This window comes from Xenopus laevis, chromosome 7S, assembly GCF_017654675.1.
Source record: "Xenopus laevis strain J_2021 chromosome 7S, Xenopus_laevis_v10.1, whole genome shotgun sequence".
Taxonomy (NCBI): Eukaryota; Metazoa; Chordata; class Amphibia; order Anura; family Pipidae; genus Xenopus; species Xenopus laevis.
The window spans coordinates 44,303,598-44,329,717 of record NC_054384.1 but is presented as its reverse complement, the minus strand read 5'-3'; the positions used below and the strand labels follow the sequence as shown (position 1 = coordinate 44,329,717).

The 26,120-nt window shown below is 37.8% G+C and overlaps 1 protein-coding gene across 2 annotated transcripts in view; it reads right to left on the bottom strand.

Annotated features, from left to right (window-relative positions):
- Nucleotides 1-2,904: 2,904 nt before the first annotated feature.
- The window catches only part of vcl.S (vinculin S homeolog), a 112,134-nt gene continuing 88,918 nt past the window's right edge, over nucleotides 2,905-26,120 (bottom strand). Inside the window, exons 18-22 of one of the 2 annotated variants that reach the window (XM_018239445.2) lie at nucleotides 25,712-25,897; nucleotides 17,955-18,191; nucleotides 9,940-10,143; nucleotides 7,392-7,496; nucleotides 2,905-5,553 (exon numbers count right to left, since the gene is read on the bottom strand). In XM_018239445.2, the coding sequence (XP_018094934.1) occupies nucleotides 5,407-5,553; nucleotides 7,392-7,496; nucleotides 9,940-10,143; nucleotides 17,955-18,191; nucleotides 25,712-25,897 (879 nt within the window). In that variant the 3' untranslated portion in view covers nucleotides 2,905-5,406. The remainder of the gene's footprint in view (nucleotides 5,554-7,391; nucleotides 7,497-9,939; nucleotides 10,144-17,954; nucleotides 18,192-25,711; nucleotides 25,898-26,120) is intronic. The other variant, XM_018239443.2, reaches the window with a different exon arrangement.

Genomic DNA, 26,120 nt, shown 5'->3' with positions numbered 1-26,120 from the left:
ATATGTTTTAGGCGAAAAAAGTAAAAACTGGAAAAAGTTATTAATTTAACAATTTAGCTGGAACAAACCAAGCAAGCATTTAGGTCTAATCCTAGCAATAGACTGTCGTCCCCTTAGACAACTCAAAACTGTATGAGACAGAGGTTTTATGCAAAAGCTAACAAAACCGACACTATGTTAGCATACACATTACGGTACCTAAATAAAAATTATCCTCCACTTATAGCCTACGCACCAAAAACAGGTGAACTTTGAGGGAATATTATTATTATACGCTTAAACCAGGGTCAAACTACCTTTTTCATACACAGAAGGCAGGTTTGTTCTTTAGAGCTATACAACAGCGGCCCTGTTCAACTAACTACCTATCTATCTGTCTGTCCCTGAGAGTGGGGATTAGTTTGACGGTTCCCCTGTAACCCTAGCTAAGACTGTGACATGTGCAGAGGATGCGTGCAAGAGGAGTACCTGGACCGGGTTAGGGGCACACTTCAAGTAAGCTGCTGCTCGCAGATCCTCTGCCCCAGCACGCTATGTTACCACGTCCCCCCAGCTGCCGCTAATGGCGCTGGACACGGCTGCAGCAGGGGGTGGGTAAAAACCCTTGGAGGGCCGTATCCGGCCTGCGGGCCGTAGTTTGAGTACCCCTGCCTTAGAAGAACAAGATTGGCAAAATATTTTTTAACAAGAACTATGCATAACTATCAATGTGCTAGCTCAGGAAACATCATATAAAGTCCTGAGTAGATGGTATATGGTCCCAAGTTGTGAATACAAGGGATCCTTAACCCCAATTGTGTCACCTCATATACAAAGGCACATATATTCTGGTACTGTGATAAAGCACAGCTCCTATGGATTGGGGTTCATCAATTAATTTATATGGTTTTAGAGGTCAATATACCTAAGTGTCCAGAGGAGGATCTTTTCAATAAACCCATTGACTCGATCTTTAGAGCACAATTAAAAACAAATTCATCCAAATTACCATCCACAATTTTACTTTATTTATCAACAAAATAACTTGTAAAATTCGGTGTGGGAATACACTCGATAAAATTTGGATTGCATGCATTTTTCATATTTGACGCACTAAAACTCCGAATTTTTTGAGAAATTATTTGGATTATCATATAAAACCCTCCACAGATCATGAAATCTTCCAATTGTAAAAGGAACATCTGCCATTGACTTCTACATGACTTCGGCAGGTTTAAGATGGAGTATTTTCGGATTCGGTTTTGGTAAATAACCCCCTTAATTTTTTGAGAGTTATCAAAAAAGGGGGGAGGGACAAAGGTGTCCAGAACAGCAATTCAATTATATTTTTAATATAGAAAATACATAATTGTTTCTTTTTTTAGGTCATGTATCTTGTTACAGATGGGGAACTGTAACATGCTGATTTAGAATGCTGAATTCGCCCCACCCCCTATATATAGTTTTCTTTTGTAAACAAATCTCAAGGAAATGCTCCAGAAATATAAAAGCATAGATATCATCATCTGCCAGTTAAAAGAGTAGTTACCATTACTTTTGTTATTTTTACTACTACATAGTAAGTTAGGTTGAAAAAAAGACACACATCCATCAAGTTCAAACTTTTAAGTCTATATATAACCTGCCTGTTAATTGATCCAGAGGAAGGCAAAAAAACATTTAAAGCCTCTCTAATACGCCTCAGAGGGGACAATTGCTTTTTGGTTTTATAATCTTTGAATAGAAAGGCGAAAAAGGACCGCACATGCTCACCGCTCTCCCCTCAGATCAGGTGCTCCGTCCAACAGTGTCCCCACTGTAAACACGACAAGAACTCGAAGAAAGACGGCACTTCTGAAAATAAGGTTTATTGGAATTCCTGCTGAGAAAAAAACCTTACGCGTTTCGGGAGTTATCCCTTAGTCATAGGTTAGCTGTTCACAAGCTACAGCTGGGTTTTTTAAACACGAGGTAATGATGCCCTCTAGTGGGCTCTTAATAAAATTACATCTTTATTTAAATCTATTAAAAGCTGAGACACAGTGAAACCGTTTAAAAAGTATTTTTAGAAACAAAGTTGATTAAAATCCAAACAAACTGACAGTACGGCTATTGTGGAGGGGATGATTCAGAAAACATTCCCCCTCTTGTAAACGTCATTATTCAACGTGGGGGCTGGGGAAAAGGTCTAAGATAGGTTTTCTTAGTAAGGTAGGGATCCCTATATTTATCTCCTTAATATAAATAGCTAATATCATGTCTATGGTTTAAACCATTCGGGATCCTTGTATCCAATTTAAGGATCCAAAAAGCCTCTCTGAGGTTTAGTCTGTGGATAATGTCACCACCTCTGATGGGGACCCGTACCTTCTCAATTACCTTCACCCTTAGGTCTTTTAGACCATTGGGTGAGCATGTTTTGAAATAATAATATAATCTTATTTTATATTGTTCCTATTATCATCAATATGTCTAATATTCAAAATTAAGAAACTAGTTCTTTCTAAAAAAAAAATATCTATCTATCTATATATTATATATATATATATATATATATATATATATATATATATATACGGTAGATATGTTTTCTAGTCACATATGCGGACATTAGCAACAAGGCTGAAATTTAATAAACAACTGTTAGATGTAGCTGCACCACCCTGGACCCAGTTTCTTCCTTTCCCCTTTCAGCGAGGGAAAGCTGCCATTTAGGCCTTATTGTAAATCTCAGAATAATATTTAGCCCTGTGCTGACCACTGTTGTACTGGAGAGGTGCTAGCTCATATATAAAACTGCACTTTACAAGTAAGTATATACCTAAACAAGTATCAAACATAGCAAGCTGCACATAACATGCTACTGGTCACTGCATATTTAATATTACACATTATACCTAAATAAGAGATACACAAAACACAGGCTTAATTTGCATACTTTTATTATTGCCTTTAGAGAAGGATTAGAGCCCACTACATATTAACAGAGCAGTTAAATGATAATATGTTATAGTACTTGAAGGAATATTTGTGTTTACAAGTATGTGGCCCACACAAGCAAGAAGCCTTGACAACCCCGATGAAACCAATGCTGTCAAAACAAGTAGCCAATCCTTGGACTGTGTACCTCTGAAAGCAGAGGACATGCCAGTTGGAATGGACACCTTTAGATGGGCAGCATCTATGAGTGTTGACTACAAATATGGCACCCCACAATTAACTAAATATGCATAATATTAACTTGGGTGGCTCTACAATAAAAGAGAAAAAATATCTTTGGTATAAATTGTAAGTGTTCATAGGTTAAAGGACAAGGAAAACCTCAGCACCAAGGTTGCCAAATTTGTTAGGTACCCCACCACTGACTTACTAACCATGGGCTGGTACTCCTCCTCAGGGCAGGAGTTGTTTTCTACCATTATATTTTCTCAACTTCCCAGGCATTCCCAACATTAGGCTTCAGGCTTTGTATGTGACCAATATAGAATTCTTTGAGAAAAGATCAGATGCCTAAGAAACTGGGGAAAGATATTGGCAGTCCTTCCTGCAGAAATATTTCCCCAGACAGATGCAATTTTTTAAGAAGAGGAGCACTGGAAATCAAGGTCAGCAATTAGTTTCTAACAAATTGGCACCCTCAGTAAGTGTAGCTTTTATTAAAGGCATTATTGGCATTTTAAACACATCTACCAAGACAAACAGGCTAGTGTATGCCTGATGTCATTATGACCTTAAGCAATTCGATTCACCCATCCTATATGTGATGTTATATCAAATTTCAGTGTAGGTATATTTAGCAAAATCTTGATGGATTAAAATGTACTAAACAAATGAAAAAATAGGTAAACAGATGCATTTTCTCCAAACTGAATAACTATTCTTAAAAAAGGCAAGCTTGGAAGCATTACTAATCCAATTCTCCACGTTCTGTGGGAACAAAGTTTTATTAACCAATGCAATTGGAAAATGGTTCTATCAAGACATGAAAAATTCAGCAATTAATATTGCATATCAAAAAAGATCAAGAAAATTACAGGTAAACTGATAAAGCTTACCATTCTAATCAAGTGCCTTCTTGATTAAAAAAAGTTATTCCCAATTTATATTTTCTAGGCATTCACTCACTAAATAAACAGTGTGATAAGTTAATCATGTCTCAAAACAGAAGACAATAACTACTGCTAATCACTGATCTCAGTGCACTCATTAAATTAAAATTGCAGAGGTATTATGCAGATTGTAAACCTCCAAATCATAGCATGGTTAATACAACATATATGAAATATTCAGGCACAATTCAGTTTATTTAGGACTATTAAACAGTCTATGAAAACAGTTTTTTAGAATTATATATTTAGTACATTCAGTATAACCTTGAAATGAACACTGGCACATGCAGAGTAATGCTTCTGATTCATCTACTCTCTAATAATATTTGGGTGTTTTAAGTTTTGTAACTTTTGTTTGAAAACATACTTAAGCAATTATATAAACTCTCTGCAGTCTTTTTATGCACAGCCTTCTAAACCTTCAGAATTAACATAATTACAGTATCTTCTTCTTCTTTGACAACAGGCATTGAACTTATGTTACCTTTAACAGTCACATGAACTGTGCTGCTGTAGCCAGCAAGTACCTACAGGTTCTGTGTGGCTTTCTGTAATATTCTTTGGGCTTGTAACTAAGAGGGTAATGTAATAATGGTCTTTACTACTTTCTAGTAACTAGAAACCCATAGCAACCAATCAAGTACCATTACAGGTCATCTGTCTAAGAACAAATATCTTATTGGTTGTCCTGGGTTAATATATTAAAGGGGTAATTTAATAAAAAGTCTTAACTGGTACAGGCAGTATGTAGATTACGTGAATACTGCATGGCAATGCATTTCAATAGCCAGTAAGGAAATATAATGACAGATATATAATTAATATAATTGATGCTTTTCTGCATAGTTTAAACTGTCCTGAAGTACAAAGGAAGCACCAAGATTTAAAGTAAATGCTTAGGCCACAGATAAAATATTTTAGTGTTGCAAAGCTGGAAGTGATGCCTTAGACTGTGCTGTGCAAAATATGAAGTCAGTGCTGTGTGTTAAGCAATATTCAGTCTTGAAAAGCAGATCAAGAGTCCTAACATTCTAAAAGGACAAGTTTCCCCCCACAGGTAAAGTATATTATAATGTAAACAAACGTGAACTGTTACAAATTTATTTTCAGGATGTAATTTATATTGCAACCCATAAAAAACGGGTAGATAATTCAGACTAGCCAAAAGGCAAGATATGGCTAGAGAAAAAAAAAATACACAAAAGTGATGTTAAGGCCCACTTAAAAAATTAATTTTGGTACATGATGATATAATCTTCTTATAGTGTCTAAGGTGTGCTTTACATAGTGGGGAAGGTGGCCGAAGTATTTCCAGAAATTACTGGTACCATGGAGTTTTTCGGGCCCAGCGCAGTGTAAACCCAGCATCTGTCCGTATTTTAATAGAAGCGGCTTCAGCCTCTCTCACAGTTTCTTTCACGGACTGCATCAGGTTTTGTGCATTATGGACAAGCATTTCTGTTGCCTAAGAGAGAAAATGAAATAAAAATTTGAGTATGGGACACACACACACACACAAACAATGCTTGGACATCTAAGTAGGCAAAAAGTAAACTGTGGAATACTTGTTTTAACCATCTGAAATAGCTCCCACTTTGTTTCAAAAAAGATAGAGAAAGCGGGTGCAGTAAAATACACAATTATTCAAAATGAATGATGTATCAATTTCCTCATAATCCAATATACTTATACTAATATACGAAGACTATAAAATAACTTATAACACAATTACACAGTCACTTAGGTTTAAAAACAACTTATGTTAATATCTAAATGAAACAGGCCTTCCTTAAGCTTATCTAGAGGCACAAAAGCCCCATCTGAACCCTTTCCTGTTGTTTTAGAGGAGGACAATTTTCCTTTGTGACTCAAACATGGCAATTGGACACATTTCTAAATCAACTTTGGCAAATTTCAGTAACCAGCATATAACTGGGCAACTGCCCTAGTGGTCCAATGCAGCAAGTATGCACCCAGCAGGTGAAATTGGCAGTAGTAGGCAGGGGGCAAGAGGTGGTTGCCAGTGACAGGGAGGGGTGGCTGGCAGCAATGAGGACCTGGAGGTCAGGTTCTCCAGAGGGCCTTTGGGTCTCCATTCCAACACTGCCTGTATTTTATTTTGCTAAAAAGCCATCCAACCCTTTATTGAGCCAACTAATGGATATGCTAATATAACCACTTTAGGGAAAAAATACCACAACCTTACAGCTCTCACTATAAAAACCTTTTTTTGCATCTTAAGACAGAACCTCCTTTTTCTAATCTTAGTGGATGTCCTCCAGCCTGCTGGAAGGACCTAGTAGTATTAGTTTATTGATTTGTTCCCTTATTAATACAATAATCATATCCACCCAAATCACTTATTCTGCAATGTAAACAATCCCAGTGTTTTCTCATAACATCCATATACTTTAAGCATCTTAGTCCCGCTCCTTTGGACTTTGTTAGACCTTTTGACAATTGAAAACTAAAACTGCACAGGGCCTTCTTAGTGCTTTGTGAAGAGGAAGAATTACCCTCTCCTTCCCTGAATCCATAACACTTAAAGAAACAGTAACATAAAAAAAATATATAAACATATAATGCAGTGTTGCCCTGCACTGGTACAAACGGTGTGTTTGCTTCAGAAACACTACTATTGTTTGTATAATTAAATTGCTGCGTAGCAATGGGGGCAGCCATTCAAAGGAGAAAAGGCTCAGGTTACACAGCAGATATGTTCAGTAGAACAGAATGGTGTTATCTTTTATCAATTTAACCTGTTCTATATAGCTTTTTTTAAATTTTTGGCATTGCTACACAGCAGCTTGTTTATATAAACTATAGTAGTGTTTCTGAATCCAACAGATTAGTTTTACTAGTGCACAGCAACAGAACATGATATTTTCATAACTTTAAAATGCTTTAATTTTTTTGGTTACTGTTCCTTTAATACAGTTCAAAAAGCTGGTGGTCTTTGCTGCTGGTACTGCCTAGCATTACTTGCTACAGGTAAGTTTATTATCCATAAGAACCCTTTATGTCCTTCTGCATCAATAATGTACCTTAGCCCCATTAAGGTTACAAGGTGCCTGAATATTTTTATGTCAGATATCCAGATTGCCAGTTTGTCTAGTTTCTGCTGCAAGTATGACACATCCTGAATGGAATAAATTGGCCTGCATATTTTTGTGTCTTCTGCAAACACCAAAACATTGGTTACAATGTCTACCCCTAAGTCATTAATAAATAAGTTATATAAAAGTGGACTGAAAAAATGTAATGCTTTTCGATGATAAAATAATTCCATATTACTCATATTACCTGTTCAGACTCTTCATCACTTATATTGGTTCTTCCCAGCATAGTGGCTTTGACTGTACTTAGAATTTTCAGCTGTGTGCTGATAGTTGGAATCCTCTCACATACCTGTAGAGGAAATGGAGAGGAAAACGGATTTATGCAATATGTATTATTTATTCTACTACTAGATGGGGCAAGTTCTTTAAAAAAAAAAAAAAAAAACCTGTATATTGTTGTTAATCAGGTAATCAGCAGAAACAAATTAGATGTCTGCCTTCATATGTACAACAGTAAATGATGATTGCTTGTTATTGGCTATAATACCTGGGCCAATATTTACTTTACAGCCTAAAAATGAGAACTTCTGAAAAGTGATTTTTGAAATATTTATGCCCCCGATGAAGCTGAGCAGTCAGCGAAACGTGTAGGGCGGCATAGGTGGACGGTGGTGAGGGTAGCTCCCACTTGCTCCCCACGTAGATAGGCAGGCTTGCGCGTGCTGCAATTTAGGAAGGGAGGGTATGGGTACTTTGCTCTAATTACTGTATTGCAGTTAAGCAATTTGACATTGTTAACTCATTAATGGCACAATATTGATTACATGGAATCCACCGTTCCATTCTGTGCGGTTTTTAACTATGTGTATTTTTAAGGACAGTGTCCTGCACTGCTTTTTATATATTGAGCAGCGTGTCTGTATGTGAATGGGCAACATGTTTTAATGTAACGCAGAGTAAAGGTTAAGTTTTATGTACATTGTTGCAATCACTATATGAACTGGTCAGCTAGTAACAAAATGAGGAAGTATGTGTAATATACATTGTACTCTAGTTAGTTGCAAGTTTGTAAATAATAATGATTTGAATAGGTTTATCTGACCTGCGGATGGCTGATTGGCCTAGTAAATAGGTTGCGCCTTTTGTTTACATATGATTTTTGAAATATGTTTCAGTCAACATACTGGTAATCATTATTGATTTAGATAACCCCCTAAGCCCTTCTGCACAGGATCTGCTTCCTCTTCTTCAACTGTATGAATTTCTTCCTCAGAGACTGCCCCATACCCGGTCATAAAGTTTGTAAATGTAGAGCAGTGGGGTTGGAAGCCAATCTGGAGTAGGTATGTAATTTATTTATTTATTTTTAAACACATCATCAGTTGAAGCTTAAGCGAACAGTTCTCCATTGCTGCTATTCTGTGGGCTACCTATTTGGGTGACGGCACTGCCATCCTGTTTGCCCCAGCTTTTCAACTGTTTAAGTTATTAGCACAGCGGCACATGCTTGTGGCAGGAAATATGGTTTTGTATCCCTGTGTTCTATCCCCCATTTTGAAGAGGTTGCAAACTGAGCTGGTAATGATGAGAACTTGCTGGTAAAACTTTCATTGTACAGTAAGAATAGTAGAGTTTAAATTTCACTATGTGATCACTATTTTTGTGTTACTTTGATTGGTTTTTGGATTACTTGTTTTTGCTCAGTATTTTTATTTTGGGACCTATACACGCAGTGGCATAACTACAGACAAAGCAGACCCATCAGGAAAGCCCAGGGAACAGGGAGGCCTGGACCACAGGTTCTGCTTCCTCTATTTTTACAAATAATTCTCTGCTCCCCAGACACACTATACCTGTGAGTGAGGTAAGAGGATGCATTTGGGTGCTTTGCGCTAGGTCCCTCGAAGATTTTTTTTTCTTACAGGGGACCCAGTACACACTAGGTCCTACAGTGAGTCGGTTCCCGACGGGTTACCCGCAAAAAAGAGTGTACCCTGCGGAATGAGGGTAGGATTTTCAGGTGTGGGTATAGATGCGGGTCTAAATTTCTAATCTTATGCTATATTGTCTATATTTTAGTCCTTGTAAAATTTTCCAAAATGTGTTTCTGTCCCCGCCCACTTTTGATGACGCCACTTCCGGTTTGCAGCAACAGCACTTCATGTTTGATGGTGGTCATCGGGTTGTGGATAAGGCAGTTGCGGGTCTTCGTATCGAATTACATGAGGAGCTCATGATGTAAATCAAAATCTTTCCAGCAATTTTCAGAAATTTCACAAAAATTGCAAATTTGTACTTTACAATATATATGTTTTTCTGGTTCAAACTTATCTTTTTGTGCTTTTACCACCAATGTTATTTATATTAAGGATATTTTATCTTGCTATAAAGGACATGTGGGAGATAAAATGCTAAAAATGGAACATATACTTGTGTAGTTTCCAAAAGCATGTTGATTTCTGAAGCAAGTCAAGTTTATATACTATAAAATGATCCTGAAAACAATATTTACTTTTCCTTGGTAAAAAAAAAAAAAAGTTTCCACCAGGAAATGCTTACAATGTAAAATTTGTCTGGATGGGAAGGTTTTTTTTCCAGTGTACCGCCAGCACGGTCCGACACTGGGGAACGTACATTGTAAGCTACAGTGTGGCAGGGACTAGTATAAATAATCTCTCTAAAGTGTTATGTGACATGTCTGTGCATTTCAAATGATAGTTTATAATAGCTCTCTTCTAATATGTGTATATTTAAAAAATATTCTGCATTTAGAGTGTCAATCTTCACTTTACCTGAAGCAAGTTTGTTCGTATCCTTTTGTCTGTACACTGCTTAGCCACTTCTTTAGCCAGCTTTGTCACTTCATCTGAGGCTTTTGCAATGTCCTTAGCACACTGGATCAGAGCTCTCTTATTACCACTGCCCCCTCTGACAAGTCGTGACATTTCTGCCATAAGTAAAGCCATGCGTTTTGCAGCTGCAATTATATCATTACCCTGCATGAGCACAAAAAAAAAAAAAAAAACCTGTTAGCAAAAATCACATTCAATTTACAGACACATAAATTGCATTTTTTTGTAGTTTTTTCTACATATCTTTCAGAGCTGTAAAGCAAAAGTTCAGGCTTGACATATAATCAGTTTGATAAAAATATGACCTTTTCATTTTTTTATTGGATATATCATTTATATTGCATGGCTTCTCTCAATAGTTATAAGATGAATTTGCAATGAATATATTAAAACCAAATAAAGGCATATACAACCAGAGATCAATTACTTGAGAGATATTGGGATTGTAGCTTGTAAGTTTATGTTGAAGTAACCACTGTAACAAGCCCCAATATCATGAAGAGCACTGGTTTATCCTTGCTTCATCATGTAAACACGAAGCTAAAATTTAAAAATCAGTACAAAATATAATTTTCTACTAGTCATAGCATCTTAAAAACACATGCAAAGGTTTATTATTGGAAAAGTTACATCTTCTGTTAGGGAAGCAATCTTCTGAAATGCTACCACACAGCTAGATGGGTTCTAAGGTTTTCTAAAAACAAATTATATTGAGAGGAGCCAGAAACATGTAGACCCTTGCATATCTGATGAAACATCCTAGGCCAGATGAGATTGACAATCAATATTCAACTTTGCATATGAAAGACAAACAGGTTGAATTGAAAAGTGCAGGGCTATTGAAGCCGTAAGCAAATCATGGCTTGCAGTACTGAAACAGGCAACACTGTTCACTGCAAAACACAAAGAGGAAGATGGAACCACTAGTGTGGCCAGTCAGACGCCAATTTCTATCGATATTTGCAGGTTGTGATTAGTCATGCACCACAGTAACAGTTAGTAAGAGAAGCCATAAGGAAGAATGTCAGATATGAATTAGAGTGGGTGATTTATCAAAATTAGAATTTTTGCCACAACTTGATTTTTTTTCAATAAATAAACAAACATTTGAGTTTTTCTTTTAATTGTGAGTTTATTGGAAGTAGAACTCTAAAGCCTCACAAATTAAATTTTTGATAAATTAGCCCATGAAATCTCAGATTACAAGGTGTTATGAAAGTTAATTACTGCTAGTTAGTGTACCTTTGCACGTTACCATTTTGTTAAATGTGTGAATTTAATTTTAAATGAAATAAGTAATATTTAATACAAAACATGTTTTTTCATATGAAAATATTATTTTAAGCAACTTAATACATATATAATGTACATTAAACATTTTTAGTGGTTATTTGGAGTGCCTGTGAATGCATGTGTTTCCAAAGCTCTGTACTTTGGGAACCCAACTTGTGGTGGATGAAAGGGTGCAGAGTAATGAAGGGAACCTTTAGATAATCAGTTTATGGTCACTTTCACTTTGATAGTTTCATTATAACAATTGTTTCATTAAATCAGTATTTCCCCATGTGGCTCCTCTGCATTGAATAAAATAAATGCAACATATTTGGAAGATGTAATACATGGCTCACAGCTTTAGAGGCTGGAGAAAAAACAGAGAACAGAGTTTGGCAATATATACACCCTCTCTGTTTTTTAATTTGAATTTACTTTAGTTAATGACCCCCCCCAAGAAGCATAAAAAAAACGTAAGGGGGTGAACTTTAACACTAACAGCAGTCGATTTTATTTCAGAAACCAGTGCCAAGCCACTTTAAAAACAATGCAACCAGTAAACTATATGCCGGGGTAAGCAGACTTTGCCCAGCAGTGTTCCAGAGGGTCCTTGCCACCCTGATGCAGCCTGTTGCTGCCCCCCCAGCACTTGGTGTTGTGAGCACTGGAGTGGGCATAGGGGGGTTAGTGCAGAAAGCCCGATCTTAAAGTTAACAGGAGCAGCTTTTTCACTGCTCCTGATAACTTACAGGCTGCTATCGCTTGAGGCAAGTTTCTCAAGTCGCCTCCTGGCACCAGTGCACATGACTTTACAGATCAATTATGATAAGAACCTCGTAATCTTTTTGAGCTGCTAGTATAAAAAGCTATGTTGCCGTGACTTACTTGTCACAAGCTCAAGGTCTATGCAACGATTGTTATTTGTGATGAGCAAAATTTATCACCAGACATGGATTCACAGTGAAATTCAGCAAAATAATATGCAAATTGACTCCAATGCATTTGTGGAAAAAAAAATGCCCATTGACTTAAATGCATTTTGTAAATTTTGAGATTTGCTCATCGCTTATTGTGATCTATCTTCTGCTACAGGGCAATACTTTTGATATAAAACATAAACTTTGTGCAAAGATGCCTTTATTGACTAACCAACAACAATCACAGAAAACATTTTAGCTCTGTTCAAATGGCAAATTCTTACTGTTTCAAGCTCAAACTGCTGGATGGTTTGCACAGTTGTTTTAATTAGTTCTGTAGGGCTATCTATTCTTTGGAAACCAATGCTAGTGAATCATAAACGTGTGCACCCAATATCCAGGATATAGCAAGCAAACATATAGGGCTACAAAGTATTGGGAATGAAGTTTTTAATAGTACATACTTAAAAGGACTCAATAAGGGGCTGAATCAAAATTCAAGTTTTCCAGGCTCCAGACACACTGAATCTAGGAATTTTCTTAAACATGTAGTTCGCTATTTTTCATAAAATTTTAAGTTTGTAATCACCCTTCAATTAAACAATGCATTTCTTAAGTAGTTTTAATTTGTTCCAAGTGAAAATTCAATGGATGGGTTGGGTGACAATCTCTAAGATTTATTAGTCTGGTCCAATAATTTTAGTATATGTGAAATTAATGGGTATCAATGCATATATCAGGCCCCTTAATGGTTTGAGTAAAATGGATATTATGGGCTAATGAGAGCATATATATATATATATATATATATATATATATATATATATATATATATATATCCGAGTTGCTGAAATTTAGTTTTCAAGCTGGTATAAGTTTGAGTGCTCCCTTTTGTTTTATGAATCTTAGTACCAAAAAGACCTTTAATGTATGGCATACTGTATGTATTTTAGATTGTGGAGGCTTATTTATTAAAGGTCGGATTTTAGTGGCTCCTTTAGAAACAACGACTAAACTCACAAACTTTAAAACTACAACCGTCACTGAATTTATTAAAGTAAATTTTAAAAAAGTACAAATGGACGATCCAAAAAGAAATATGAATACCTCGAAAACCTGTAAATATTCACGTTTTTTGACAATTCAGGAAAAAAAAAATCTATATTCTAATTCTATAGCACTTTGACAACTTTTACTTGGTGAAGTTTGGCATTAATTGCTTTTGTCGTTTTTTTCACTTAAATCTCAATTTTGTTTAAGCTTTTTAGTTATATAGAAAAATACGAATTTTTCAAGAATTGTGTAAAAACGAAATTTGATTGTTATCTTAAAGTGAACAAATGAAAGTGTATCAAAGTAATTAAAATCTAATGTACTGTTGCTCTGCACTGGTAAAACTGGCATGATTTCTTCATAAAGACTACTATACAAGCTGCTGTGTAGCCATAGGTGAAGCAATTCAAGCTAGAAAAAAGGCACAGGTTGCATAGCAGATAATAGATAAAACACCACTGTATTGGACAGGGCTTATCTGTTATTGGCTATGTAAACTGTGCCTACTCTCCAGTTTGAATGGCTGCCCCCATGGCCACACAGAAGCTTGTTTATATAAACTACAGTATTCTTTCTAAAGCGAATACACAACTTTTACCAGTGCATGATAAAAGTATATTATATGTTAATTACTTTAAGACACTTTTTGGTGTTACTATTAAAATGTAGAAGGAGCAGAGCATCCAAGTATTTTCTTAGTAAAAAAAGGGTTTTCCCAGGGAGATCTACTAGTGTCATAGAGAAGGATTAGGCTTGTCTAGCTGCTAAATGAGCTACTGAGGCACAAACTACGGTGTTATCTAACAGGGGTGCTAGAGACCATCCAGGACCCAGGTGGATACCTTCACACCATGAATGATGTATGCCCAAGGTTTCTAGGGTATTATATGGCCCCAGTGCCGGATTTCTTTGTGGGCCGCCCCTAGGCCGTGCAGTCCGACCAGGCGGCTGCGCGGCCCTAGCGCCCGCCTACACATCCCCTTCCCAGCGAAAAAACGCCGGTGCAGCTGGTGTAATTGAATGGGGACGCACACGGCTGGGCGGCATGCCGCCCCTATTTTTTGCCGCCCTAGGCCCGGGCCTTTTCGGCCTTGCCGCAAATCTGGGCCTGTATGGCCCCTCTTACATACTTCCTATAGGGTACATCACAGATCTGGTGAAGCTGATTAAAATACTCATCTCTTTTCCATTCAAGGTTTGGCTTCAGCCACAGAAAGCCAGGGCTTCACATCTTTCACAAACAGGAGAAGTAAGTAAAAGAAAGGTACAAGCTAACTAGCTTGATCTGATTAGACTGTCTAATCAGGAGAGTTTAAAACCTACGGATCTGTTTTAAAGGAGAAGGAAAGCTACGGAGGTATTTTATTGCCAATAGATTAGCTGCAATAGTGCAAGCTAGAATGCTATATTTATTCTGTAGAACGTTTTACCATACCTGAGTGAAAAGCTCTAGAACTCTCTGTTTGTTTAGGATAGGAGCTGCAGTATTAATATGGTATGACATAACTTCCTGCCTGAGTCTCTCCCTGCTCTGGGCTCAGATTACAGCAGAGAAGGGGGGGGGGGAAGAGGAGCAAACTGAGCATGCTCTTGCCCAGGGCAATGAGGTTTAAGCTGAAGGCAGGAAGTCTGATACAGAAGCCCATGTGTACACAATAGAAGGAAAGAAATGCAGTGTTTCTTTTGACAGGGGACTCAGAGCAGCAATACTTTGGTGGCTTACTGGTATATTTAGATGGACCTTTCTGATAAGGCTTACTTAGTTTTAACCTTTCCTTCTCCTTTAAAGTAACAGTAACATCAAAAAAATTTAAATGTTTTAAAGTAATGAAAATATAATGCAGTGTTGTCCTGCACTGGTAAAACTGCTGTGTATGCTTAAGAAACACTGCTATTGTTTATATAAATAAGCTGCTGTGTAGCAATGGGGGCAGCCATTCAAATGAGAAAAAGCTCAAGTTACACAGCAGATAGCAAATAAGCTGTGTCTGTCTAATGGTGTTATCTGTTATCCATTAGTTAACCTGTGCCATATAGCCGTTTTTCAATTTCCGCCATTGCTCAACAGCAGCTTGTTTATATGAAGTATAGTAGTGTTTCTGAAGCAAATACATCAGTTTTACAAGTGCAGGGCAACAGTACATGATATTTTCATTACTTTAACACAATTATATTTTTTGGTGTTACTGTTCCTTTAAGAGAGAAGTGTGTGCAGAACACACAAGTATGCATGCTTGGATAAAACGGCGGTTAGACCACAGTCTAGGCTGGGGGTTGGGTATAATGACATCACTGGACAAATCCAGTGACGTCGCGGGTGGGTGCTATGACGCGGCAATCGACAATTGGCCAATCAATGTGTCAATAGAGGAGAATCTAATACATAATCAAATTAAAAGTATTTGTAAACATAATTGCTGTTGGAAGCAGTATGTCTGGCTACTTATATTATATGCACTCTCAAAAGATATGAAGGAGATGCGTCTTCTGCTACACTGTTTTGAGTGTCACAACAGAAGAATATAAAGGTAAAAACAAATGTTTTCAAATGCAATTACTTTTACAAATAACTTGAAACCACAGAATGTTTAATAACGTATAATTGAAAAGTGAAATTATACAAGAACTTTTTTGGGAAACAATGGAGGCATTATGTAACCTTTCTTAGAATTGCATTTTGTTTCATTAGCAAAAAATATGAATAGGGCACTCATTTCTCTATATTCCTCATAATGATACCAGGAACATTTTGATACTGCACAAAAGATTTGCTAAAGCTGCAGATTTAGAGTTTTGACACTCTTCCTTTAAAAATTCAGCCATTCAAGCCATGCTTCATTCCTCAGTGAAAGCCATCATTGTCCACATGTGATGCAATAGTAGAAGCGCAAGATTCCAGGGATGACATCTCTATTTAAATGTCTTTCAACCAAAGGAAATGTCAACTTTGTCAGGTCTGAAAGGGGAGGTATTAGACTCTTCTAAATAAAACAGTACTTACCTTGGATAAATGGATTTGCGTATTTACTAAAAGTTAAATATCATTACTTATTCAAAACATTTTATGTAAAACACCAAGATATTTGTGGTGAATCAATTTATTATGCCTTTTGATTATAAAGCATACAGGGGCAAAAAAGTGTCCTCAAAAACAAATTGTTGAATCAAATTAGTTCATTAAACTGGGAAAAACATTACATCACAGTACAATGAGAAAACATTTATGTTTTGTCACCTTAAGCTGGCCATAGACGCAAAGATCTCATCGTACGAATCGAGGATTCGTACAATTTTCATAACGTGTGTGGAGAGTCCCAACATTTTTCGCCTGGCGGAGATCAGTCGTTTGGTCGATCGGACAGGTTAGAAAATTTCTGTTGGCTGTCGGTAGGGTTGCCACCTTTTCTACAGTTCTTTACCGGCTGGTGGGGGGCGGGAACACAAAGGGGCAGACTGTGACGTCAAAATGGGCGGGCCATGATGTCAAAAGGGGCGGGGCCGCGCCACGGACACTTCAAGAAGCAAAAGAAAAGTTAAGTTCCAAGGGATTGGGGGCAAGCCGAGGAGTTTTTTTAGGCGTATTACAAATGTACCAGCAGCTAAATTGCCGGTAAATTTGTAATACCGGCCCCGGCAGGTATTTTACCGGCTAAGCCGGTAAAATACCGGCCAGGTGGCAACACTAGCTGCGGGTAATATCTCTGCGTGTATTGCAGATCATATGATTTTCAGTGGGAGACTGTCACTAGCTTTGTCTATTGTACGATTGCTGTCAGGGGCAGAACATCGGCTGATCTGTTCTTTAACTACTTTATTTGGTCGGAGTGGTAAGACTTTGATCTGAATGGTTAGTGGCAGGTCGGGAGATGGGAAAGTCCGATTTTACATTGATTAGTACGATCGGATCTTTGCGTCTGTGGCCAGCTTTAGTCCTGCCATAAAAAACCTGCTGTGACATTTATATGTATGGCATACACCAACATTTGCCTGATTAATGCAGAATACAAGACAGCAATGGTAGTAGCACTGAAGCCTTGCAGCACTGGGTCCTAGGTATGACTCCAGCCAGTAAAATGATCTGCAAGGGTATTGTATTACCCAACTATGGGTTTCCTCCAGGTATTCTAGTTTCTACTTGCACTCCAAAACAGTCAGGAAAATAGTCTCCTAATAAAATTTAGCATAGTGTGTGAATGTAATAGGGCGCTTAGATATCACCTTCTTTTCCCTTACATACATTGCTTAAATAATGATCATTATGAGCTGCTTCTCCTGGTGAATGTTGTAAGAGACGACCACTGCAAAAGTGGCTCTATATATTGAACTATAGCAATTGCTGTCAAAATAAAATAGTACCTTAGTTTAAAATTGGCAGTGAGTTTGAGCATGGATATTTTGCAGTAAGTGAAGCCTTTTAAACGGTCTATAAACATTCTCCATTACAATATGCCAATCACAAGACAAAAAACACTATTATTGAAGATTTGCTCCTAAATATACTGGCATACACAAAACAAATACAAGCCAATATCTACAGACTGTTGAAGCCATTCCTAGGTCTGCAGACACAAGGCGATGAACAAACAGCAAAAGACACGCAGCGAGACTCTCAGCCCACTTCACAGGAAGGTGCAAACTGTGTCATGGATGAAAAGAGTAGGGTGGGGTGCACATGGTACTGTGGATGATGCATTTTTGCTAACTGTAGAGTACCTTACTGGACCATTTTGTAGCTTCCCGATGCAAAGACTGAGCAGCAGCCAGCATTGGCTGGTTTACAGGTTGCCCCTCAGGCACTAAGAGCAGCTCTGGCTCATAATCATCTTCAATATCAGAGGAGAGGGCGAATTCCACTGACGCCTCCTCCTCCTCCTCCTCTTGCGCCTGCTCTACCTCAGATATAACGGCTTCTCTACCCTGTGGAGCAGGATAGTCATAGTTTCCAGGCGACTAGGAAGCAGGGAGTAGGGTAAAGAGATAAGGAGGAAAGGGTTAGTATTAAAAGCGAAGGCAGGATTGGGAGGGCAAAAGGTTGGCAAGTTCAAGATGCCAGACCAGATTCCTGTGTGTGGAATTTTGAATATTCTTGATCCGGTCAGTTTTTACGTAATACAAGAAGGTAATGAAGTAAAGTCAGTTTTTACCTAATACAAGAAGGCAATGAAGTAAAGTTATGAAAGTACAGAAAAATAATCATTTGTTTAACAAACAACAATTCCTTCATATCAACAAGGCTTCAAAACACAGATCAATGTGCTACTGCCTCTAACAATAAAATAATTATCCTACATGCAGTGGCGTAACTAGACTCCTAAGGGCCCTGGTATGTAAATGTACAACTAGGCCCCCCTGCGCGACCCCGCCCCCCCCGTGCATTGGATTGGAACACAGTCTCCCATAGACTCCATTATAATCAAATAATTCAGCTTTTTAAAAACAATTTCCTTTTTCTGTGTAATAATAAAACAGAAGATTGTACTTGATCCCAACTAAGATATAATTAATCCTTATTGGAAGCAAAACCAGCCTATTGAATTTATTTAATGTATATGTGATTTTCTAGTAGACTTAAGGTATGAAGATTGAAATTACGGAAATCCATTATCTGGAAACCCCCAGGTCCTGAGTATTCTGGATAGCAGGTCCCATACCTGTACTCAAAGGATATAAGCAAAGGAGTCTGAAATACATTTTTTTCTGTGTTAATGACAAGGGTTAATCAGTGCAGCATTAAAGGGGTTGTTCACCTTTACATTAACTTTAATATGGTGCACAGAGGGATTTTCTTAGAAAATTTGCAATTGGTTTTTTAATGTTTTTTATTTGCGGTTTGCGTTATCTAGCTTTTTATTCAGCAGCTGTCCAGTTTGCAATTTCAGCAGTCTGGTTGCTAGGGACCAAATTACCCTAGCAACTATGAATTGATTTGAATGAAATATTACAATATGAATTGCAGAGAGCCAGAATAAAAAAAAAAAACAAGTACCAATAACAATAAATGTATAGCCTTACAAGTCATTGTTGTTCAGATGGGGTCAAAAATCCCACCATATTGCCCCAATGTGCCTGTGCCAGCAGCCACTATATTGCCCCAATATACCTGTGCCAGCAGCCACCATATTGCCCCAATGTACCTGTGCCAGCAGCCATTATATTGCCCCAATGTACCTGTGCCAGCAGCCACCATATTGCCCCAATGTGCCTGTGCCAACAGCCACCATATTGCCCCAATATACCTGTGCCAGCAGTCATTATATTGCCCCAATATACCTGTGCCAGCAGCCACCATATTACCCCAATGTACCTGTGCCAGCAGCCACCATATTGCCCCAATGTACCTGTGCCAGCAGCCATTATATTGCCCCAATGTACCTGTGCCAGCAAGCCCAACAGCTATAATATTGCCCCCTGTACTTGTGCCAACAAGCCCATATTGACCCTAATCTTTACCTGTGCCAGCAGCAGCCCAAAATACATCAGATCATATTGCCCCCAATATGTACATTTGCCTTCAGTAGCAGCATAAAATATACAGTATCCCCCAGCCAGATCTGTACCTGTGCCAGCAGGAAGCATCATAGAACAAGCCCTGTTCAAATGTCTTTGGTGCGAGGCACACTAACGCGCCAGAACTCTGCCTCTCTCTGCCTTGCAGCCATGTAAATGACGTCATTGACGCATGCACGCACGCAAAGCCGCATCGTGTTGGGGCAGTTAGATTATTAGATACTATTTAAGGCATGGCCCCTGGCCCCCCCTTCCTCTCTACGATGCAGTTCAAAAGCTCTGCGATAAGAGCCAGGCCAGAGCTGCCAGAGAGCCGAGGGGGAAGGGCAGGGGCTGCCAAAACCAAGATGAATATTGGCGCCGCAACCCTGCGCCGCCGGTGACGTCACACATAGTGCGCCACTGGAGGAGCGTGCATTTGAAAATCTGGAAACAATTTTATCCCTCTGTTGGGTTGCGGGCCCCATCGGGGGTGCAGGGGCCAGGGCCCTGGTACCGCCGCACCCCCTGCACCCCCGGTAGTTCCGCCACTGCCTACATGGTTATCGAAGTTAAATATGTTAATTTTCATTGCCACAAGCTTAATACATGTATGGGATCTATTACCCAGAATGCTTAGGACTTGTGGTTTTCTGGATAAGGTTATTTTCGTACATTGTATCACCGTACCTTAAAGAAGAATGTTTTAATAACTGGGGGGTGCCAAATTTTAGGCCCCCTAAGTGATTACAATTGCTATCTGTATACCCTGGGCCAGTGCTCCTCTTCGGTGAAAACTACATAGCAATCTTCTTCCACGTTTTTTATTTTTGCTGTGTACTCGGGCCAGGTGTGCTTGTGCAGTCGAGAAAAGCTGGCTTTTTGCTTCTCTGTTCAGCCTTTTACGCTACTACACATGCATTAGACAAAAATGTGGATGACAATCCACAAGAAAAATAAAGTTATGTGGTTCTTCTAAAGTAGCACCCTGGTCCAGTTCACTTTTCATCAAACAGGAGCACCAAGAGCCTGGTGTATCAGGTAAGCAATTATTATCAATGGTGGGTGCCTAACATTTTGCACCCTCCAGCGATTATCCCTTTCATTCTCTTATTTCATTCATTGTTTTTCCACCAATACGGCTTCATGCTGGCTCAGCTACAAGCAAGATCAAGGTACAAATCAAGAAACAATTAAAACAAGAACAAAAAAATTATATAAAAAAAAAACAAAAAAAACAACAATGACTTGATTAAAGGAAAAAGAAACACATTAATCATTCGGGGGGCAGGGGAAAATGCTAAGTATATGTCACAGTGAGAAGATTGCAACAGTTTTCAGAGAACAGGAACACTGATGATTATAATTACTGGTGGGTAGCTGAAGTTTTGACACCTGACACCCCCCATCCCAGTGATTATGCCTTTTTTTCTCTTTCAAAATAGATTTCATAGGAGATCATTCCCATAATTCGCAGCGTTTTAGAGGTTTTTTTTTTTTAGGGTTTATGGTTTCTAGATAAGAAATTCCATACCATATGCTGAGTTTTTAATTAAACAGGGATTCCCATAAACTGGTCTTTTTACAAATAGTTCATAAAATGGCAGCTGCATTCTTTAGTCGTACAGCTAATGCGGTTAACCTTGGACCCTGAAATTTGCTTTAGGCTAATCGCAGAATAAAGCCATAAGAGAAAAAAACCAATACAGAGTTTAGCCAGATAATAAGTGCTTATCTGAATTCTCCACCAGTGCTTTTCCACCAGCAGATTAAACAAATTGGGGATCATTTCTTAACAGTGGTCAAATATGGACCTGTGCACTAACATAACACAACATAATATCAAACAATATTTGGTTAGCTGCCATAGGTTACTGCCCAGGTGCAAATTTGTCCAGAATTAGCCATTAGCCTAAAATTCTAGCTTGCTTACAATATTGGATGATGTTAAGAGCTGTACTATGGACTAATGAGTTAAAATTCCTACATCCTTTATAGGTTAGTGCATGCATCGCACAAACATCCAAAACCTGAACACAGGTGTTACTGTTAAAGAACAATAGGCCTTGAGTTTAAGTTAATTGTATTTGTTACAGAGAAACTGAGGCAGATGCTTTACCATGTGATTGATATACAGTATTGATATTGATTGATAATGCCAGTATGGACCAACGTTAGGGTTAATTCACACAAGGAGATTCGGGGATATTTTGTCGCCTGGTGACTAATCGCCTCGTCTTCTGAACGACAATCTCCCCGAACTGCCTCAGCGTGTTTTCCCACAGGCTATAATGAAAAGTCGCCTGCGCTAAAGCACACGTGGCGAAGCGTTTTTCATAGTCGCCCGAATTCAGAAAACTTATTGCCACGTGTGCTTTCATTATAGCCTATGGGAAAACACGCGGAGGCAGTTCGGGTGAACTAACCCTTAATGCATATTGTAACAGGGCGTCAATCTAGTTCATAGCTTTTATGTATATATTCCTAAACTCCATAAATGCTGTTTTGGTCACAAACAATCTTTACATCATCACAAAAGAAAAGGGTTGCTGCTGCTAGAAAATGAGTAGCCCTATTCACATATATAAGAAGACACTATCCTTTTATACACCAGATACTTCTGGAATTAAATGATGCAAGTATATTTCTTTTTTCTTTTTATTTATTTCCACAAGCATGTGTATGATTGGGTCAGTGACCTTAATACAAGTATGGGGCCTGTTATCCATAATGCTCAGGACCTGGGGTTTTCTGAATAAGGAGTCTTTCCGTAATTTGGATCTCCATACTTTAAGTCTGCTAGAAAATAATAAACCCAATTCGATTTGCCTCCAATAAAGACTAATTAATCTTAGTTAGGCTCAGGTTCAAGGTACTGTTTTATTACAGATATGGGATCCTTTATCTGGAAACATATTATAATACGAGGATTAATTATATCTTCTTTTGGATTAAGTACAAGGTTCTGTTATAATAAAACCATCTTATTGGGTTTATTTAATATTTACATGATTTTCTAGTAGACTTAAGGTATGAAGATCCAATGATGGAAAAGTTAACAGTTAACTGGAAAACTGGAAAACCCCAGGTCTAAGAATTCTGCATAACAGGTACCATACCTGTATTCGAGAGAAAAAGGTAACCTGTTTTAAAAATGAATTATTTGATTCAAATGGAGTCTATAATAGATTGCCTTCCTGTAATTTGGAGCTTTCTGGATAATGGATCCCATGCCTATAGCTCCTTTTTACCTACCACAGAACATTCATTGTGTTTCTAGTACACACGAGCCATGAATATCCTGGTGCTTAGTGATGTAATCAGTTATGGTGCTTACTAATGTAATTTCTGCCACATAATTCACTGAAACTTCTGAATTATAATAATGTACACTATGTGCTTTTATATGGTCGTGGAAATCCTCTGTGGCAATAATATACTTATTTTACAACAGGAGGTACATTATTTATTAAAAGAACACATTACAAGTAAGAGGCATAGCCTACTGCAATGTCATACAGGAAAATAATAACGCTGCAGCACCTCTTTGTTGCAAAAAGTAAAACTTGAATTAATTATGTCAAACAACCGGTTGTTTGAGCTAATAAATTCTAGTTTTTACTTTTTTGCAACAAAGAGGTGCTGCAGCAGTATTTTGTCCCTGTATTATCTATGCAAAACCACTGGCAAGGGTTTCCATACTGCTTTGCACCCAACCTACAAGGTTAAATAAGGTGGTTGAAGCACACACAATATTGTCTATTATAAGCATAGTCAATGGACTGTGGCTGTAAAGGTCAATTTCCATGGCAGAACTCCCTGGACTTCTTCAGAACCTATAAAAAGATTATATAAAACTATGCCAGCATGAGTATGTTTATGTACTATGCACAAATTCCCTGGAATTTTTTTAGGATACATTGATGCTGTAATAAAAATGTAACAAATGAAGATATATACAACTATCTTTGAGGTCCAAAAAGGGTTAAACTTAACATGTGTGCTGTGGTAGCGAGCAGTGCATTAACATGCCCAGTGGCAGCCACCTCAATGTTATGCAGCTGCATGATACGTTCAGTAAGAGAGCAATCTGTAGAGTGGTATGCTGTCAGACTATTAATTCTCTGCCCTCTGCCGTATCTTGACTTTTGGAAATAAAGTCATAATAACTTTTGCTAACTATGCAAAATCATTAAAAAACCAAAGTTACTACCAATACAGTGGCAAATAATTTCATTTCTTCTTTTACTTAAACGAGTATTCCTCAAAATGAATTTAAGCATAATGAAAGAACATATAATTCTAAGTGATTTCACAGTATATGTTAAACATATACTGGTAATAGAAACTGGTAATAGAAGCAGTTTCTGAATTTTCCTATATCCTACACTAACTGGTCTGACTACTCGTATCTTTGAATATTGTTTTGTAGCCAGCTCTACTCTAGGCAAGGCCCCAATACCTACAATATGTTACACATTCTATCATTAACAAACCTTAAAAGGAGGATAACAACAGAAGCATACAAGCTACTATAGGAATTTTTTTCAATGGAGTTTTCAATGGATGAGATCATGTATTACACTATTCCTGTCAGGCAAACAGTAAAAGCAATTTTGACAGATATTGCTTTGAATTAAAACTACAGTAATAACGTTTAAAATTTAACATTTAGCATTAATGCATACCAAAAAGTTGTTTAGAAAGAAAATGTCTTCATTTCAGTGCGTGTAATCTAAATAACAAGGTTGGTGGCAATATCAGTATTTTCTGGCAAATTGTAGAGGTGGGGACACAAACATGTCTTTGACCCTGTATTACCCTTATCTTGTGAAATTATTTTTCCTTCTTCACAAATAACCCTCATCGGCAAATCTTACATATTTCTATGCCAGCCTATTGGTGGAAATATCCTGCTATCCCAAACATTATTCTTAAATCTTTCCCCTCCATCAATATCTGCATTATTCCCTTTTTGAGTAGTATACTACCAATTGCTCCATTTCTTTCTTTCTTTTTTTTTTTTTGAAGAAGAAGAAAAACGATCATGAAATATGAAAATATTTCCTTCAATATAGTTGTATAAAAGTTTTGCTAAAAATGGTCCACTATGTTCCATTTTTTTATTGCTCTACTATATTTACGGTGAAGGAATAACTTTGGCTTCACTACTTTTTCACTAGAAAAGTAACACAATCGCTGAAGAGACTACTTTTTCACTAGAAAAGTAACACAATCGCCGAAGAGAATGGATAGGCAATGTGAAGCTATTTTGTTACATTGCTTTTTTTCTCTGATGATATAAATGTTGAAGTGTTTTTAATTAAAATGTCCCCTTCAACTAGGAACTATCCCTCTCTACACTATTCCTTTCCCCTGTGATACCCTACTCCCTTCCCCCCTTTAATATATCATACTTATTTCTACACTGCTTATCAGGGCCAGAACTAGGGGTAGGAGAGAAGAGGCATGTGCCAGTGGCACAACAAAGTAAGTAGGCGCTTGTTCAGCTTTTTATAATTTCAGCTCCTTGGCTGGTTGAGGGAGCAGTAATGCGATACCCGATGGTGAACAGCAGGGACCTGCACATCACCACTACATCGCCAATTTTGCTGTGGTGGTAGCCCTTACACAAGCAATATCCTGAATATTTATACACTTATTCTAATCCTTTAAGGCCCTTACACAAGCAATATCCTTGTCATAGCAACACATTCCCACTCCTAACTTTGTACTGAGCTTGAGACTATTAGGGATAACCAGATACTTTTTTTTATACTTCCTCTTCCACAGTGATTTATTCTTCAACAATTTTAACTCTGCAATAGTAGCTCTTAGTCTTTTAACATAGTCATGGATGTAAATCATAAGTGAAGAATCAATTAAATCTTCATTTATGCTTTTAACTTTTTCTTCTTTTACCCCTGCCCTGTTCCACTGTCTCATTTTATTACCCAGCTCTTTACGGTTCTCTTCCACTTTACCTTGCTGGACCACTTTCGAGCCTCGTCATGCAGTTGCCTTGCAGCGACCATCATTGGTTGATTCACCACCTCCCCCACCTTCTGCTCTGGAAATTCCTCATCCTTCTCATCAGGTGGTGGTGGTCTGGGGGGTGGAACTTCTCCTTCTGGCAAAGGTGGCTTTGGAGGTGCTGCATCATCAGAGAGCTAAAAAAGAAAAAACATATTAGCTTAGCGCTTAAGAAAAGCACATACGTCCCAATTTACTGTTTAAGTGACGTCATAAATTGCTTTGGAGCCATTCACATTTGGATGGAAAAACTGTAATAAGGTGTAAGAGCTACTTTACAATTACAAACACAACATAAACGGGCAGATTTATCAAGGATCGAATTTCAAAGTACAAAAAACTTTGAAATTCAACCATCGA